This window comes from Parus major, chromosome 1 (genome assembly GCF_001522545.3).
Source record: "Parus major isolate Abel chromosome 1, Parus_major1.1, whole genome shotgun sequence".
Lineage (NCBI taxonomy): Eukaryota > Metazoa > Chordata > Aves > Passeriformes > Paridae > Parus > Parus major.
The window spans coordinates 37,083,022-37,099,104 of NC_031768.1; the positions used below are offsets into that span (position 1 = coordinate 37,083,022).

General features: G+C 40.4%; 2 protein-coding genes across 3 annotated transcripts; one reads left to right on the top strand and one right to left on the bottom strand.

Moving 5' to 3' along the window:
- Positions 1 to 6: 6 nt before the first annotated feature.
- Positions 7 to 8,882, top strand: POGLUT2 (protein O-glucosyltransferase 2). The gene is made up of 10 exons (XM_033513917.1): positions 7 to 49; positions 1,481 to 1,686; positions 2,103 to 2,308; positions 3,060 to 3,137; positions 5,154 to 5,326; positions 6,280 to 6,517; positions 7,094 to 7,303; positions 7,666 to 7,755; positions 8,292 to 8,396; positions 8,617 to 8,882. The coding sequence occupies exons 2-10, from the start codon at positions 1,605 to 1,607 to the stop codon at positions 8,632 to 8,634; spliced, it is 1,200 nt and encodes a 399-aa protein (XP_033369808.1). The 5' UTR covers positions 7 to 49; positions 1,481 to 1,604; the 3' UTR covers positions 8,635 to 8,882.
- A 1,048-nt stretch (positions 8,883 to 9,930) lies between these two features.
- TEX30 (testis expressed 30) lies at positions 9,931 to 15,406 on the bottom strand. Of its 2 annotated transcripts, none has more exons than XM_015619399.1 (5): positions 15,353 to 15,406; positions 14,223 to 14,453; positions 12,711 to 12,762; positions 11,432 to 11,640; positions 9,931 to 10,291 (listed from the first exon to the last, which is right to left on the bottom strand). In XM_015619399.1, the coding sequence occupies exons 1-5, from the start codon at positions 15,368 to 15,370 to the stop codon at positions 10,118 to 10,120; spliced, it is 684 nt and encodes a 227-aa protein (XP_015474885.1). In that variant the 5' UTR covers positions 15,371 to 15,406; the 3' UTR covers positions 9,931 to 10,117. The 2 variants fall into 2 exon arrangements, with proteins under 2 accessions (XP_015474885.1, XP_033369823.1); XM_033513932.1 differs by lacking the exon at positions 15,353 to 15,406 and adding an exon at positions 14,881 to 14,960.
- Between the last annotated feature and the right edge of the window lie 677 nt (positions 15,407 to 16,083).

Here is a 16,083-nt window from a genome sequence, read left to right on the forward strand (position 1 = left end):
TCCCCGCACGGTACTTCTATGTGCAGGCCGTGGACGCCCAAGGGCTGAGGTGAGGGCGGCGGCGGCTTTCGGGGAGATTCTGGGCAGGGTCGAACCGAGAGGCTTGCGATTTGCTGGTAGAAAGAGCAGGCTAAAAGCTCTCCACGTGATTCTATATCATTTGGCAAGAGTTAATTAATCTTTTCAAGGAGTATTAAATAACGGCGCGAGGGGATGAGATAAGACGATGAGAACGTTCAGCAGCAAAACATACGTAGTAGTGGAAAAATTAATGATTTATTCTTCTTTGTCAAAACTTTAGCAGTGACTAATACATTTAATTTTCATAGGCTCAGGCATCCTGCTTATTTCCACTGTTGGGAACATTGGTATTTCTCCTACGTGCCGAGGCAGGAGATCAGTAGAGACGCTTAGGAGTTATTCCACAGGCCAATAGGTAAACTTCATAAGAATGAAATAGGATGAGGAGCAATGGCTATAAACTAAAATACCAGAAATTTCGCCTAAAGTGAGGAAAAGCTTTCCCCTGGGGATGGCAGAGGACTGGAACAGGCTGCCCAGGGCAGCTGTGGAGTCTCCCTATCTGGAGACATTGCAAATCCCCCTGGACACATTCCTGTGTCACCTGCTGCAGGTGACCCTGCTTTGGCAAGGGCATTGGACTAGATGATCTCTCTTGGTCCTTTCCAGCCTTAACAACTCTGTGATTCTATGATTTTTGGAAGATACTCATTGCTTTCCATTTATTTAGGAAAATTGGTCATACAACCTAGATAGGAGCTTGGAATGTTCCATCAAGGTCATCCAGGTTAGGTGGACCATGGCTTGTGTAAGTATGGAAGCTGCCAATTCAGCTTAACTTGGATAGTAAATATTTCTTGCATTTAATTGAACTGGCAGCTCTCAAGTATGTGTGGACAAGATTTAGGACAGCTGGTGGGAGTGGCTGAACTAAGGAGTTACAGCCCAAGAGCCTGATTACTGCCTGGAAGAAAGGTGGAAGGAAGTTGACAGCATTTTGACTGTACCAACCTTGTTAATAATGTACATATCTCAATGATATGTACTAACTTCATGATTATTCGGATTATTTTATTTGGTTTTATGGAGGCTTTTCTATGTTTGATGTATGGAGAATTTTACCAAAACACCTCATTTACACATTGAATTATGTGATCCCTCTATAATGTTTTCCCTGTTTTTCTCCCCATATAAGCTACCATAATGATTAAGAAGTTTAAATTTGTTCTTTACTTCCTTTATACCTGGAAAACAAGGTAATCTAGAAACATTTTACTTCCAAATGTAAAATAATAGACTTGTTAACCTGTTAAAGTGAATGTTAGGATGTTCTTGTAGAGGCCTAACATGGCTCAGAGAAGCCACTGGAAGCCTGTTGACTTGCAAAGGAATAGGCCAGACTAAGAAACCTGTTCTATGTTTCCTTTTTTTATTAAGCACCCACTTATTCTCTGGGTAGGTTCACTTCATCACCAGGTGAAAACGCATTCCAGGTGAAGATCACTGCTCCTGAAGAACAGTTCACTCGTGTTGGTGTGCAAGTATTGGACAGGAAAGATGGTTCCTTCCTTGTGAGGTACAGGATGTATGCAAGCTACAAAAGCCTGAGGATAGAAGTCAAAACTGGAGATAAGCATGTTGCAAAGTCTCCGTATATTTTAAAAGGTAAGACGCACCACTATACACAGGTTTCCTGTCATGGCTCACAAAGTGTGTCCCAGAATATCTTTTGCTACAAGCACAGGATTCCTTGGGACCTCAGTACTTCTCTGGACTATCAAATCTCATAAGAATTATGGATTCATTATATGTGTCCTACACATGGTATTCCAAATAATAAAAGGAAGTAAATGCTGTGATGCTGTTGCCTAATAAATACAGGTAGAGGGCTCACACAGAAGCTGATGTAGGTTGATGTGACCCTGTTAGAGTTAAAAAAAAAAAATTCAGATACATCCATTTAGAGTTGCTGAAGTTTTGACCCTAAGCAGTGAATGTTCAGTGACTGACCCTGTTCTGTGATCTCAACAGCTCAATATTATGACTTATTAAAAATAAAATAATAATTATGTTCCCAATAGGACCTATTTACCATGAAAACTGTGACTGCCCTCAGGAGGAAAGCAGTGCATGGATGGAAGAGATGAACTGCCCTCAAACCATTCCACAGATTCAGAGAGACCTAGCAAATTTTCCCATTGTTGACCCAGATAAGATTGCAAAAGAAATTCCACAGAGGTTTGGACAAAGACAGAGTTTATGTCACTACACCATCAAAGACAATGAGGTATGAAATTTGGTTGATCTGAAGTCCATATGGGAGTTTGGTGGCAAGCCATGTTTACTGGGCAGTTTGTCTGTTCCGAGTTGTAAAAGCTTCTTGTAGTGTGTTCTTTAAGAGCAAGACTTTGCTTGCTTCTCTGTCCTTGAATACTTTGCAGTTTGAATATGAGCTCAGCAATGTCTGTCCTACTTTGTAAGTGCTTTTTTGTCCACGTTACAACTGAAACACAGTGAAAGCAAATTACTTTCCAGGCAATCAATATGAGTGCTGGGCACACACCCAAGTCTCCTAAATGCTAATTCAGTTTCCTGTTCTCTGAGCAATACTTCTGCGAGACATCACGATCATCTAATTTGAAGTGCATCAATAAATTACATTGTGCATAATTCTGAGGTAAAGAAATACCACTTTTAGCTGCACTGAGGATCAGAGCTACATTTCTTTATAAAAAAAGCTGTACTTAATTCAGTGGAGGTTTATATGGAAATCAGAAGAATGGAAGACCACAGAAATAGGCAACAGTTTCTGTTTCCATGAAACAGACCTTGAATGTCTGCAAAAGCAAGCAAAGCTTGTAGTTTTTTATTTTTTCATCTCTTTCCTGTATGAGATTTCTGTTGCTTCCCAGCTGATTCATAAATCTATACAGCCATATAATCTGTCTGACTAATTGCTGTGCAATTAAAAAATCTCTGAATTGTGCCAGCTATTCTCTGAAATGAAATCACCCAGTAAAACCTTCATTTATTTTCAGGTTTATATAAAGACATATGGGGAACATGTTGGCTTCAGAATCTTCATGGATGCCATACTGCTTTCTTTGACAAGAAAAGTAAGTACATCTCTACAGCCACTAACTCTGCATGTCCTAATTTATAGAAGCCTGGGCTTAAGTACATGTCAGCATATTTGTTGCCATTTCTGTTGAAAAACTTTTGCTCATTTATTAATTATGGAAAGGTCATGGATTTTCCTTGTTTGAAGCTGTTGTGTTCTAGAATACCATCTGATTGAATATCACAAAAATTAATTGAATAAGTAGGCTTTTATAGGAGAGTTTGATAGGCCATGATAGGGTGTGTTGATTTGGGCATTTTTCTGTAGAATAAATAAATCATTGTATAGCATCTAATAGAAAATTCTGTCTCTGCAGGTACATTTCTGCAAAAAGCTGAACACAAGTTAACATAACATGTTACAGAACTATCAAGTAACCTTTCCACTATCCTTAGGATTAGTAATGGATCAGTTATGCTACTCTGCCTTTGGGTGTCATGCTTTAAACATTGTTCAGTTTCTAACATTGCTGAACTAACATTACACAGGAAAATGGGAAAATGACTAAATGTACAAATGAACATTAACTAGGGATTGTTTCATCTAACACTGTCTACAGGAGGACATGATGTCTAAGGGAAGACATGAATGTAGACTACAATTATCTAGATTGTTCTCTGGAAGATGGAAGTAAACTGTTCTTGGTGTCAGTAGTGTTGGACAAGGAATAATGGTGTTAAATTGCATCTAAGGACTTTAGACTAAAAGTTGAAAAAAGATTGCTAACTCCAAAACCCGAGTTTACAGATCTAGAAAACACATTAAATACCATTAAATAAGAGTTTTTGTTAGGATAGTGTCACTGAGTGACAGCAGATAGCTGGTTGGAGAAGAAGATTTAAACTGCTGAGTGATTCTGCCACTGAGGAGGTGTAGAAAACACCATTTGTAGGGTTTATGCCCTTACAACCATTAGATGGCACCGTAGTAATGAAGTTTAGTCCTGAGCGTTAGACTGTGTAGCAAACACCCTTACAAAGGAAAAGAGTGTCTTCCACCATTTAGAAGAGTGTTTGATATTTGGCAAATTATTAATTTCTTTTGCTTTGAAAGAGGCAACTGAGGGGAATATATTGGAGGTGCATATTTTTTAAAAATGAAATTAAGAAAGTGAACTGAGATATGACATTAGTTCTGCAGTGACCTTACATGTGCCTTTAGGGTTCTGAAAAACACAGCCATATGTCATGTTTTGCCTCTGACTCTCCAAACTGAACTGTCCCACCATTTTCAGTATTTTCTCACAAGGCAGCTGGTCTTTTCTTAGGAAAACTATAAAGCTGCCTTTCTTTGTACCTTTTCTCACTTCATTTTAAAAGACCTAAACCACACACAATGCTTAATAGAGGGGCGCATCATAGTTTCATAAAGCAGCAAAACTATTCCCTCTGTCCTGCTTTCTCGACATCAACAGTATTTTTCTTGGTTTTTGGCTGTAACAGTGATTTCAGGTATGGTTCCACACTAGCAAATATTTTAAGTAAGTGATGTTATGTTCAATAATTAACTGAAACACTGGCTAATTGTGGTGTTCCCATCATGGCTGTTTATTTCTGTTTCTTCTCTTCTGTTGTATTTAGGCATCCTGCAGATACAGGGTGAATCAGATCACTTATGTGACAGAAAACTGATTTACCAGCCAGCATCAATTTTCCATATAGTAACAAGGTGATCCAACTTACCTTGGAACTATACAATTGCTGACTAGGTCCCAGTGCTAGCCTGGTTGTGTGGCCAATCGTGTAAAGTGTAACAGGAACCCATCCTCTAAAGAGTGCCTTATCTGACTTTGTACAAATATTTTTTTAAAAAAATACTATTTTGCAAGCTTTACTCTGTGGTCTCAGTACCTCTAGCAGGTTTATAAATGTCAATTATTTATTACAGGTACAATAACTATATTAGACAACTGGCTATTTTTCCTCCTAGTGAGGTTGTTTTCAAAATACAAGGTGCCAGCAGAATACTGTTTTGTGTTAAATTGCATTTGTGCCTACTTTGTTCTGTTTAGGTGAAAATGCCAGATGTAGAATTTTTTGTTAATTTGGGGGACTGGCCTCTGGAGAAAAGAAAGCCCCCACAGAACTTGCACCCGATCTTCTCATGGTGTGGGTCCAGTGATTCAAAAGACATTGTTATGCCAACATATGACTTAACAGACTCAGTTTTGGAGACTATGGGACGGTAAGAAATGGCTTAAACTTCTTACAAAATTCATGATGAATGATCTTCCATAGACATCTGTGTATTAACAGTATAGTCACTGTTTTCATTTACTCATCGAGACACGGACACCCTAGGTAGGCAGTGACTGTGTAATCATTATATTAACATTACACCTCAGTGTTTCATTTCAAAAATCTAAATTTATCTAAACATGGTCAAATCACTGAAAATAGTACTTAAGAGTGTTTCAAGTCTAGGCATTTGATGGTTTACTTTTTTTGTCCCCCCATGAACTTGTTGACAACTGGCCAGGTGTCTTTCTTTCCTGGTTTTGTTAGAACCTGTTTTTTGTGTACCTTTCAAATCCCAACATAGTTAATGGGAATTCTCAAACTAGGAGCTACCATCTCCTACTTCGATTACTGACTATAACTAGCCTTGGCAACTGCTCTGTTCTGTCTTGAAACACTACAAAGACAGCTTGCTTCTAAGAAATCTTTGTAATCCATCTTGAACCTGTCTATCATTTCACTGCATTTAGTTCAGGTTCCTTTTTTTTGTCAAGACTTTTTCTAAATTTGCTATCCCTTGCCTTCCCAGTTTGTGTGTTTAATTTCTTAACATTTTTAAGGATGTGCAATATGTTTTATTTAACAAGTTATACTACCTTGCATCACCTCCTCTGGCAACCATATCCACTTTTACCTATTTTTTTCCATGACAGCTGACAGGTATTGTTTCCACATGCCAGGTTGTTGAATGATGCTCTCATGCCACACGCCTGTGAACTTAACATTCATTATCTGTTTCTATTGCTGCAAATAACTGATACAGTAACAGACATCTTGGTGTGCTCATGACTTGCCTTCATCTTTGCTCTCTGCCTATAGGTACTGTGAACTCTTGTAAGTAACTGCACTTTAAAAAGTTTCCAGTAGGCTTCGCTATTAAATCACTTCTTCCTCCTGCAGAGTCAGCCTGGATATGATGTCAGTCCAAGCAAACACCGGCCCATCATGGGAAGACAAGAATACCACAGCCTTCTGGAGAGGACGTGACAGCCGCAAAGAGAGGCTTGAGCTTGTGAAACTCAGCAGGAAATATCCAGAGATCATAGATGCTGCTTTCACAAACTTCTTTTTCTTTAAACATGATGAAAGCCTCTATGGCCCTATTGTTAAGCACATTTCATTTTTTGATTTTTTTAAGGTGAGCCACTAATCATTTTTCTTAGAACTCAGTTCTCACTGTTTCTCATTATCAAATAACTTAGCATGTATTACTGAAAATAAAGTGATTTTTAGTTTTTTAGGACACCACCAGTAACAAGCATGACTAGACATCCCTCCAGTGGGATTAACTGCTATGTAGCTCTTACCCTCAGGACAGTAATGTTTGATTTACCTCTAAAGGTTCTGTAGAACCTTGTGTAATCTGTGTAACTTCAAGTTCCTTTTTATTTCTTTTTCCTGATTCAGCGGTCAGGACTACTAACATAACTAACATAGTGGGAGAATCGGTGGATGAAGTGGCACATCTACCCTCACATCTGAGGATGAGCACCTAAGAATTCCTGGAGAACTTAATTGATGAAGCTCTGTGTACTCTGCACTGTGATGAATTCCAAACTAGATAATAAAAGCTTCTTAGACATTGATGCTTGCCTAGCCAGTCCTACCTGTCTCAATATTGGCAAGTCAGTAACACCAGTGCCCTCAGAATATAACCTAACCAAGCCACTAGGATCTTGTGGTTTTTAGTAATTTCTGATCCTTTTCTTTCCAGTATAAATATCAAATTAATATTGATGGCACAGTGGCAGCATACAGATTGCCTTATCTACTAGCAGGAAACAGTGTGGTGCTAAAGCAAGACTCCATCTACTATGAGCACTTTTATAACGAGCTGCAGCCATGGAAACATTACATCCCATTTAAAAGTGACCTGAGTGATCTGCTAGAAAAACTACAGTGGGCAAAAGATCATGATGAAGAGGTAAAATATTCATTTAGAAGTATGCAGAAGAGAGAAGAGAACAAAAATTGGATTTCTTTAAAACAAGGCCAAAAAAAATACTAGGAGGACTTGAAATTTATTTTTACCAACTGTACAAACAAGAAAAACACTTAAAAATGCATAATATTGTCCTTAATTTGAAATCAAATTGAACTTCAGGAAAGAAAAAAAAAAGAGTATTTTCCTAAGAATGCCTTAACTTTTAAAAAGAATGTTTTATTTGAGTTGTCCTAAACTGTCAACATAATTTGTAGCTCCACAACCAACAGTAGCACCCTGAAATAAATACTAGTTCTGGACAATAAAAAAAAAATAAACCCAACTTTCATTTTCTTTGACAGGCAAAAAATATTGCAAAGTCTGGACAAGAATTTGCAAGAAACAATCTCATGGGAGACCACATTTTTTGTTACTATTTCAAACTTTTCCAGGTCAGTATATTTTTAATGGCTACTGGCACAGAAATAGAAATCACACAACAAGAATTTAGGGCAACAGAGCTGCTGGAAACTGGCCAGTCTGGTATTTGAAACCACAAAGCAAGCAGCAGCAATTAAAATCTTCATTTGGTTTACAAACATTGTATTCAATTATATCCTATGAAACCACTTAAGACTACGCTGGCTCTTTGAGAGGCAGTGGGATCCCATAAATCTTGATCTAATCTGCCAGAATATGTTGCCCACAATGATCAAAGAATTCCACATCAGACGCACACCCTGTGAACCACAGCTGAAAATATCTGTGCATTAGCACCGAGATACCAAACTCCATGGAGGCACCCGAAGGGACTCCTGTTTGCAGCCGAGTGTGCCCTCACCCTGTCTGTGACAGAGTCTGCAGGAACAGACTGTGTAGCTCCAGAGGTTTTACAGAATTGCTCAGCTGATTTTGTACAGTATTGGTAACCAGATGTACAATCTAAAAAAATGATGGATTAACAATACCTTCCTTTTTTTAAAACCAGGAATATGCCAGCTTGCAAGTGAGTGAACCAAAAATCAGAGATGGAATGGAGAAGGTGCCACAGCCTGATGATGACCTTTTCCCATGCACTTGCCACCGAAAAAAGGTATGGTACATGCAGAGTTAAATGTAAAGTGCTGAGTGTCTTCAGTTCCTGTTCAGCCCTGCTGGAGCAGGGCTGCTCAGTACCTCACAGTATCAGTTATCAGGCCAGGCCATTAACACCTATCGAACTTAGAAACACTTCTTGATGTATTTGCAGGACTAGACAGTGAAAAATTAGGCTTCCAGTTAACTGAACCATGTTTCTTCTTTTTTGACTGCAGGCCAAAGATGAACTCTGACAGAAGTAAATAATATTTTTGGTATTTATCTACATTCAGACTGTCTTCTTAAAGAAAGAAGAAAAATCTGGATTACTATGCCTTTGGATAATGTCAGTGGGTATTTTAAAGTTTACCATTTCGTGATTGACATATGGAAGAAAACAAAGCACCCCCGATTTCCTTTTTATCATGCAGTGATGGCAGAGCCTTATTCAAACACATTTTTATAATTTCTTTTTTAAAATAAAAACTATGTTTGTATCAGTCATGTGTTCCTGTCCTAAGTTGCCTTGGAAATGCAGATACTTTCTACTCATGCTTGTTTATAGTGAGTCTTTTCACAAACATGAAACTGTTCTGCAAAAAAAGGGCAGATGAGAATTGTACATCTTCCCCACTACTGTCTGTCTATCTCTCCATCCAAAGGTATCTTTATTCATACCATAACTTTGCCCTTCCTTAGAAAATCTCAAAGACAATGCTGCGGGGTTCATAATAAATCCTGTTAACCTGATGGAAAACGTCAATTCCAATATTGCTGTAAGCTTGGTTATACCAACAGGTTACTCATAGCCCTCATTATTTTCATAATGAGAAAGGCTGCCAGTACACACAAAGTGTTTCATCTGCTCTGTAGTGTCAGGGCTCAGAAAGGGACCTGAGTGCCTCCTGTTAATGAGTAATGTGGTGCAGACCCTGGCCTGCCTCTTTAGACCCCTCTGGATAGAAGCCTTGTGTGACATGTCACAATGGATGCAGAACTTGTTCCTGCTCCAGGAGTTCCTCCATCACTAAACACAATTTGTCTAACAGTTTTTCTTTATCAGAGGGCCCCTGTGATCAGTCGTTTACACAAAGGACATTGGTGAAGGGGACTTCTCAAAATGGAACAAAACCATGTTCTTTGCTCCACATGCCAAGCTGTGCCTGCATTACCTCTTCCTCCTCCTCACACAGGCAGAATCTAACTCTCTAAGGTGGGAGACACTCTCAACAACCAGACATTCCTCTCCCTGCCTAACTGCATTAGAAGCACCTGGGAAGGCCAGGACACAGCACCAAAGGCAAAGGGGTACACCAGGCTCACCAGCCTCAGGGGATGTGGTAGCAAAACCCCACAAAGCAGTAGGTTTTAATTGCAAGTGAGTACAGCATCAGTAATGTACTCAGACGTTGAAGACCCGTAAAGATAAGCTGTCCAAGTAGATTTTTTTCCAGTATATTACTTTAAATATTAGTCCACAGTATTACTTAATCCTCTGCATTCCCAATAGTTATTTGCATAGAAACACAGAGAACAATGCTGCCATGATATATTTTCTGTCCTTCAAGAAGTTCTTTATTGTTTTGCATATTTTTTCCATTCATACAAAGCTTTATTTTCATTTGCACTCAGACCTCTGAAAAGATCGGTTTTTAAAAAAATACGCCTCTAAAAATAATAAACCATTTATTTGCCACATTTAGGAAAAACTAAATGAAGATGCTTGAACACCACAAATTATTTGTGCTGTGGTTGAACATTCTCTCTAAGCCAAGAAAAAACTTGCGCATTTACTTCTTCCATGACGTCATCTGCTGTTCGTCCTTTGACTGCCATCCCATGGTTTGCTTTATCAATCCAATAGATTTTTTTAGGGGCCTTCATTTTGCTCACCACATTTTTTAGCAATTGCTGTGGAGAAAAAAAATATGCAAATATTAGAGAATCAGCTGCTACAAACTCTGGAACTCCTAGATGTCCCTTCTTTTCCTGTGTAATGCAAAATAGGCAGCTCCTAAAAACCAAATGGATTTGCGTGCACATGAAAAACATCTTGATGGAAAAATGGGACATATTCTCTATTCAGGAAATGAATACTGCGATCTGCTCAAAGCTTCACCCTCACTCAAAAAGAGCAGAGCAGAAAACTAGAACTTCAAAACCTGCATAGGTCACAACCCTGTACAGGCACTCTCCCCATAGAGACAAAGGAACCCACATTTACTGTCAGAGGGTAGTGCTGCCAATAAAATTTTAGCATAGAAGCCAGATTAGCAATGTAACTCCTTAGGGACTGGCTTTGACACTGTTGAAATTTCTCAGCAACAGATCTAAGAACAAGCTCACAAAGTCAAAGATTTCCCCATTAAGAGAGCACACCAAGGTTCTGCTGGTTGCTAGCTTCAGTACTTCAGTATTTTGGTGACAACTCCTTACAAAAGCACTATGGCTCCTTAGAAACTGTCCAAGCATGGAAAATGCCAGTTGCACATAGCTCCAAATTCACACTGATCTGTTCAAGAACAACAGCCACCTGTTTGCAAGCAAACAAGGCAGAAGAGCACTGTTTCCCTGCCTCTGCACACCTGCTCTTCATCTCTACAAAAGTATCACTTTCTACCACAGAAGTCTGACTTCAGGGTAGAACTGCTTTGCTAGAATTTGTCATGAAAATGTGACGTGTGAAATTGGTGGCACAGCACAGGTTTTGTAACCTGAAATGGTTAAAACAAAATAGCAAATAACTCGCTCCTTCCATAGGCCACTTTTAATTTGTACAGTCCTACTAACACCATTTAAATCAGTGGTATTTTAGTGGCCCAAAGATGAGCTTGCTAAAGTGGAAGATGAAGCATGATCTACTAAGTTTTAAGCAGCAAAAGAAAGCACTGACAGGCTTCCTTGTGTCTGATTAAGTTGCCTACCCAAGGCTTCCTTCAGAAGACATCTATTTAAGGAAGATTGTTAATCAAGTGAAATACAGACATCACTGAGGCTCACTGCTTCTCCTCCAGACTGTCCTTTCATAGCAGGATTTACAAGAGTACTCACTTTTTCACACATCTCATCTGCTGATCCTGAGACAAACAGCACTGGGCAGCTGATCAGTAATAAATCCTCATCCCGGAGCTTGGACTGCAGTTTTGGTCGATGCAATGGGTAAGATAAACACACAAGTCCTTGAATGAAACCATCATCATCATCATCCTGGCTCAGCTGACGTATCACAGAGGCAGCAGCTCGTGAGCCCATGGAACGGCCTTTCTCCCAGATAGAAATACAGGAAAAAAGTATTATCTGCTGTTACCTCATCTACATTCTAATTTAGTAAACAACTCCCAAAACCAAGCCAACTGAGTGTATTTTGGTGGTAAAAAATGCTAGGGATGTTCTACTCCATGAAAAACATTAATCCTAATTTCAAAATTTTTTGCTAAGATATTTGTCTAGTTGTTACATTTACATCCCTGTTTAAAAAACAAGGGGAAAAGAAAGAAAAGGGATAGGAATCCCTTGTAATACTAGAAGGAACAACAGCCCATCCTGGGCACAAGGGAAGAGAGGGACTGGTCCTATGCTCCAGAGCCTGGAAATTCGAGATAGCCATGCTATGATCCATTATCATTATTTTCATGTAACCTCAATTTACTTAAACTCAAAACAAAATTCTGTGCTAGATTTCACCTTCCTTGCAAAATAAATCCAGCAAGTGTTTATGCATGCCTTAAACTTCAGCCTAGAAGTAAAAGTAGAAGGGAGGGGAAAAATTGTATGAACTAGTAACATGAAGTCAGACAGTACCAGCAAGGGAGTATCAAAGTATCTCCTCAAAGAGCAGGCAAATGAGCTGACAATATGCTGTAACTAAGTCTTACAAGTGCCTGATTCTTACAGCAGCACAGATTTGGTTTCACTTAAGAGAAAACATAGAATTTCTCCTATCCAGATATTCCTAATCACCCCCATCTATTCCCCTTTTCACATAACACAGCTGATGTTTTTCATCTGCTGCTAAGTTTTAACTATCAAAATCTTTTTTGGAAAGACTGTTTTCCATTTATCAGTAAGCAGAATTCTCCAAGACCTGCAGTTATAAAGTGCACATGGATAATCATAAAACTCATGCCCTATAATTTCTAAGTGATAAGGATGTTTTCTCTCTAAGTACCTGGAAAATACAATCTATTGCTCTTTCCTCCTCTGCAGTAAGATGTATGGTATCAGAAGGAGGGCTCATTCACCTCACCAAAGTGGGACAGACTTGGAATTGCAGATTACTATTATTAAAAGACAGTATAAGAGAGAAAATTATTGATTATAGAAACAATACCTGCAAGGAAAACACCAGAAAGTTTATAATCATCAGAAAGTTTTAAGTATTCCTAAAGAAATAAGAGAAAGAGAAGCATTTCAATTCAGAATTAAGACAGCTGGGAAGCTGGGGATCTCTTCTGTTTGTAGCTACTACACAGAAAATGGGAAGGTCATTCAACACTGTAGATTAAACAAAGAACAGATACATACAAGGTGCTCTCTTGGGTTTTATCACACAAATGGTTTCATAAAATTCTGCAGCAACAACATAAACATAATCTGTTTCACATGAGCTCTCAGTAAGTCTAAAATATCAGACGCCTTATCAAGTTACCAAAACATAAGTGATTACTATGTATCAAGTCACTTATAGTAACAGACGCCATGCACACTCTTGGCCCTCAAAAGGCAAAGCCTTTGAGTTGGCAAAAATGCCCTTTATTGAAGTTATATATTTCCAATTAAAAGTTTGTGACTTGAGCAGTTAAGCCTGACAGAAAAGATAAAATTAAGCAACGTTTTTTCAGGTTTTAGGAGATGACTAATCAAATGCTATCTTAGCAGACGCCTTAAAATTACCTTTACATAGCAGCATATTAAAATAAACACACTAACAACATTATACTTCTTCCAAAAAGAATGGAGATCCACATTAAAAACAGCAAAGTCTGACTTCAAATTAATTGTACATATAATCACAATGACGTCATACAAAATTTCTTTAGACCTGGACTTTGTTCCCCTACGAAAAAGCCTCATGCTCAAAGCAAAGCACTTCCTATGCCCCACTAAGAAAAAAATCAGAAATCAGGATCCTAGAAAATCAGGAAAAACATTCCACTCCTCCCTACATGTTCCAGATCAGGGGGATAATCTTAAGCTGATATTCTTGCAACAGAAGGCTGCTTATTTTAGCAAAACATAGGTACCTAAGGACATCTTTAATAGGGCAGCAGCAGAAAGAGATAAACACATGCAGGTAACACTTTTAATTGATTTTGGAATCAAGATTACTTTGGTTCTAAGGCTGTCATATGCTGATTCCAATCTCTCTTGCTTCAAATCCTGCTGTGACCCTGTCCCTGACTCTTTCCCAAAAGTCTGTTTCTCACACCTGAGAACCCTTTAAGATGCAGCACAATTCTCAGACCAACTTCCTCTCAAAACTGCTTCCAAAGCTGTCTCTTTTCTTCTCCCTCCACTCACCAAACCCTCCCAGATCACCCAGCTCGTTTCCATCTGAAATTCTTCCATTTTTTTCAAGCCATAAGTTTTCCCACGAAACACCCTTGCTTTCTGGCAAGCTTTTCTTTCTCCCTGGACTCAAACCCACACACTTGTGGCAGCTGTTCCAGCTGTTGCCCACCTAAGAACTACTTCTGCTGTTTCTGTTCACACACAGTATTCCATTTATCTAAACATTGGTTCTAATTTTCCCAGTGTTGCTTGACTGATCTCTAATCTAAGATACCTGCAAGACAACACCCATGGATCTAAGCTTTGGTCTAAGAATTTGGTCACTCCTTACCACAACTGCTTTGAAAGCCTTAGCCCTGTAGGCAACATTAAGGCCTTTACAAGTAAACCGCAGGCACAGAACTCCATGGGATGCAAGATAGGCTGCCAAGGACACTAAGTGAGGGAAATTCATATCTCCTCCAGCTCCATGAGTAAGAACCACTCCATATGTTGGTTTCTTCTCTGGGACAGAAAAAATAGCATCAAGGTATTTGTTTCCAAAAGGTATTTTCACTTTAACCTAGAAATGAAACAAAACCCAATATTATTTTAAAAAAAAGAAAGTGTTCCCAGTCTACACATCTACACATTAGTATGAAGAAAAATCAGACAATTAAGTAAACCAAAATTGCAAGCCTGTTTGTATTTCTTCTGTTTAAGAGTACTAAATGAGAAACTGAACCTCTGGTTCAAAGATTTTCCATACAATAATGGGTAAGTCACTTTATGACTCCACACCTTATGTTCTGCATTAGAAAATGAAGCTTGAAAGCATAAACTGAAATGATTCTGACCCTTTCTTTATATCCATGTCTAGCTTTTCCAGACCTAATTAGCTGCCTGAACCATAAGAATATGACATTAAGACACAGCCTTGCAAACATTTTGAAATCACAGAGTGGTAACCACTGAGCGAAGCAGCAGCCTGCACAGAGGCAAGGGCTGACCCAGGGACAGGAGACAGCACAGGTTCTGCCAAAGCTCCAGGGGACCACAGGGCCTCCACCAGCACAGACAGCTGGAGGAACTGATCCCGACACAAGACCCGCTCACGTTCTGCGGAATGAACGGGGACGGGGCAGCACAAGTGCCGCTGCAGCGGCTCCTGAGAGCGAAAAGCCACCCCGGGGCTGGGATGAAGCTCAGCTTTATCCACTTATGTGTTCCGCAGAGGAGCCGCACAGGCCGACGGAGGCGCTCAGCGGCCGGGCCGAGCTGCTGCCTCCACAGCCCCTGGAGGGTACGCGGGGGCCTGCACACAGAGCTGCAGCCGCACACCAGCCCGGGATACACCACCCCTCCTGGGAAGGCGGGGGCGGCAGCGCAGCCACCCGGCCCCCTTGCCCAGCTCCGGGCCCGCTCAGAGGGGACGGACAGCTGCCGCGGGCTGCAGGAGCGCACACATCCCCGCCGCCATACCTCCGCCTGCCCGCTCATCCCGCCCTGACGTCACCTGAGTGACAGCCCCCCGCGCCAGTCCCGCCCCGCGCCCCGGCTCCCGCCGCGCTGATTGGTCGGAGCCGGCGAGGCCCCGCCCCCCGGGGCCGTGAGGGGCGGCCGGGAGTTGTGGATGGGCCGTGGGTTGGGCCGTGTTAAATAAGTAAAACACCCACAAATAAATAAAGCCCCATAAATTGTTTTTATTCACCCGTGTGCACAAAAACTCCGTGGACTGCTAGGTGGTAATTCAGCACAAATAAAGCCAGTTGCTTAGGGATTGCTCGGAAAGTCAGGCTCTTACTGACTTTAAGGACTACAATGGGATGCTTATGATGAGTTACAGAGGCACAAAATCATTTAGGTTGGAAACGATCCCTGACACCATCGAGTCCAAACACCACCATGTCAACAAGACCATGGCGGTGAGTGCCACATCCAGTCATTCCTTGAACACCTTCCAGGGGTGGTAACTCCACCACCATGAAATTTAGAAACCCTTTCCATCACGAAATTGCCTCTCATGTCCAATCTGAACCTCCCCTGTCACTGCTTAAGGCCATTTTCTCTTGTCCTGTTGCTGGCTGCCTGAGAGAAGGGGGCACACCTCCACCTGGTTGCATCCTCTTTCCAGGTGGTTGTAGAAAGTGATAAGGTCTCCCCTGAACCTCCTTTTCTCCCCTCCATCTCCCTCAGCTGCTCCTCATAAGGCT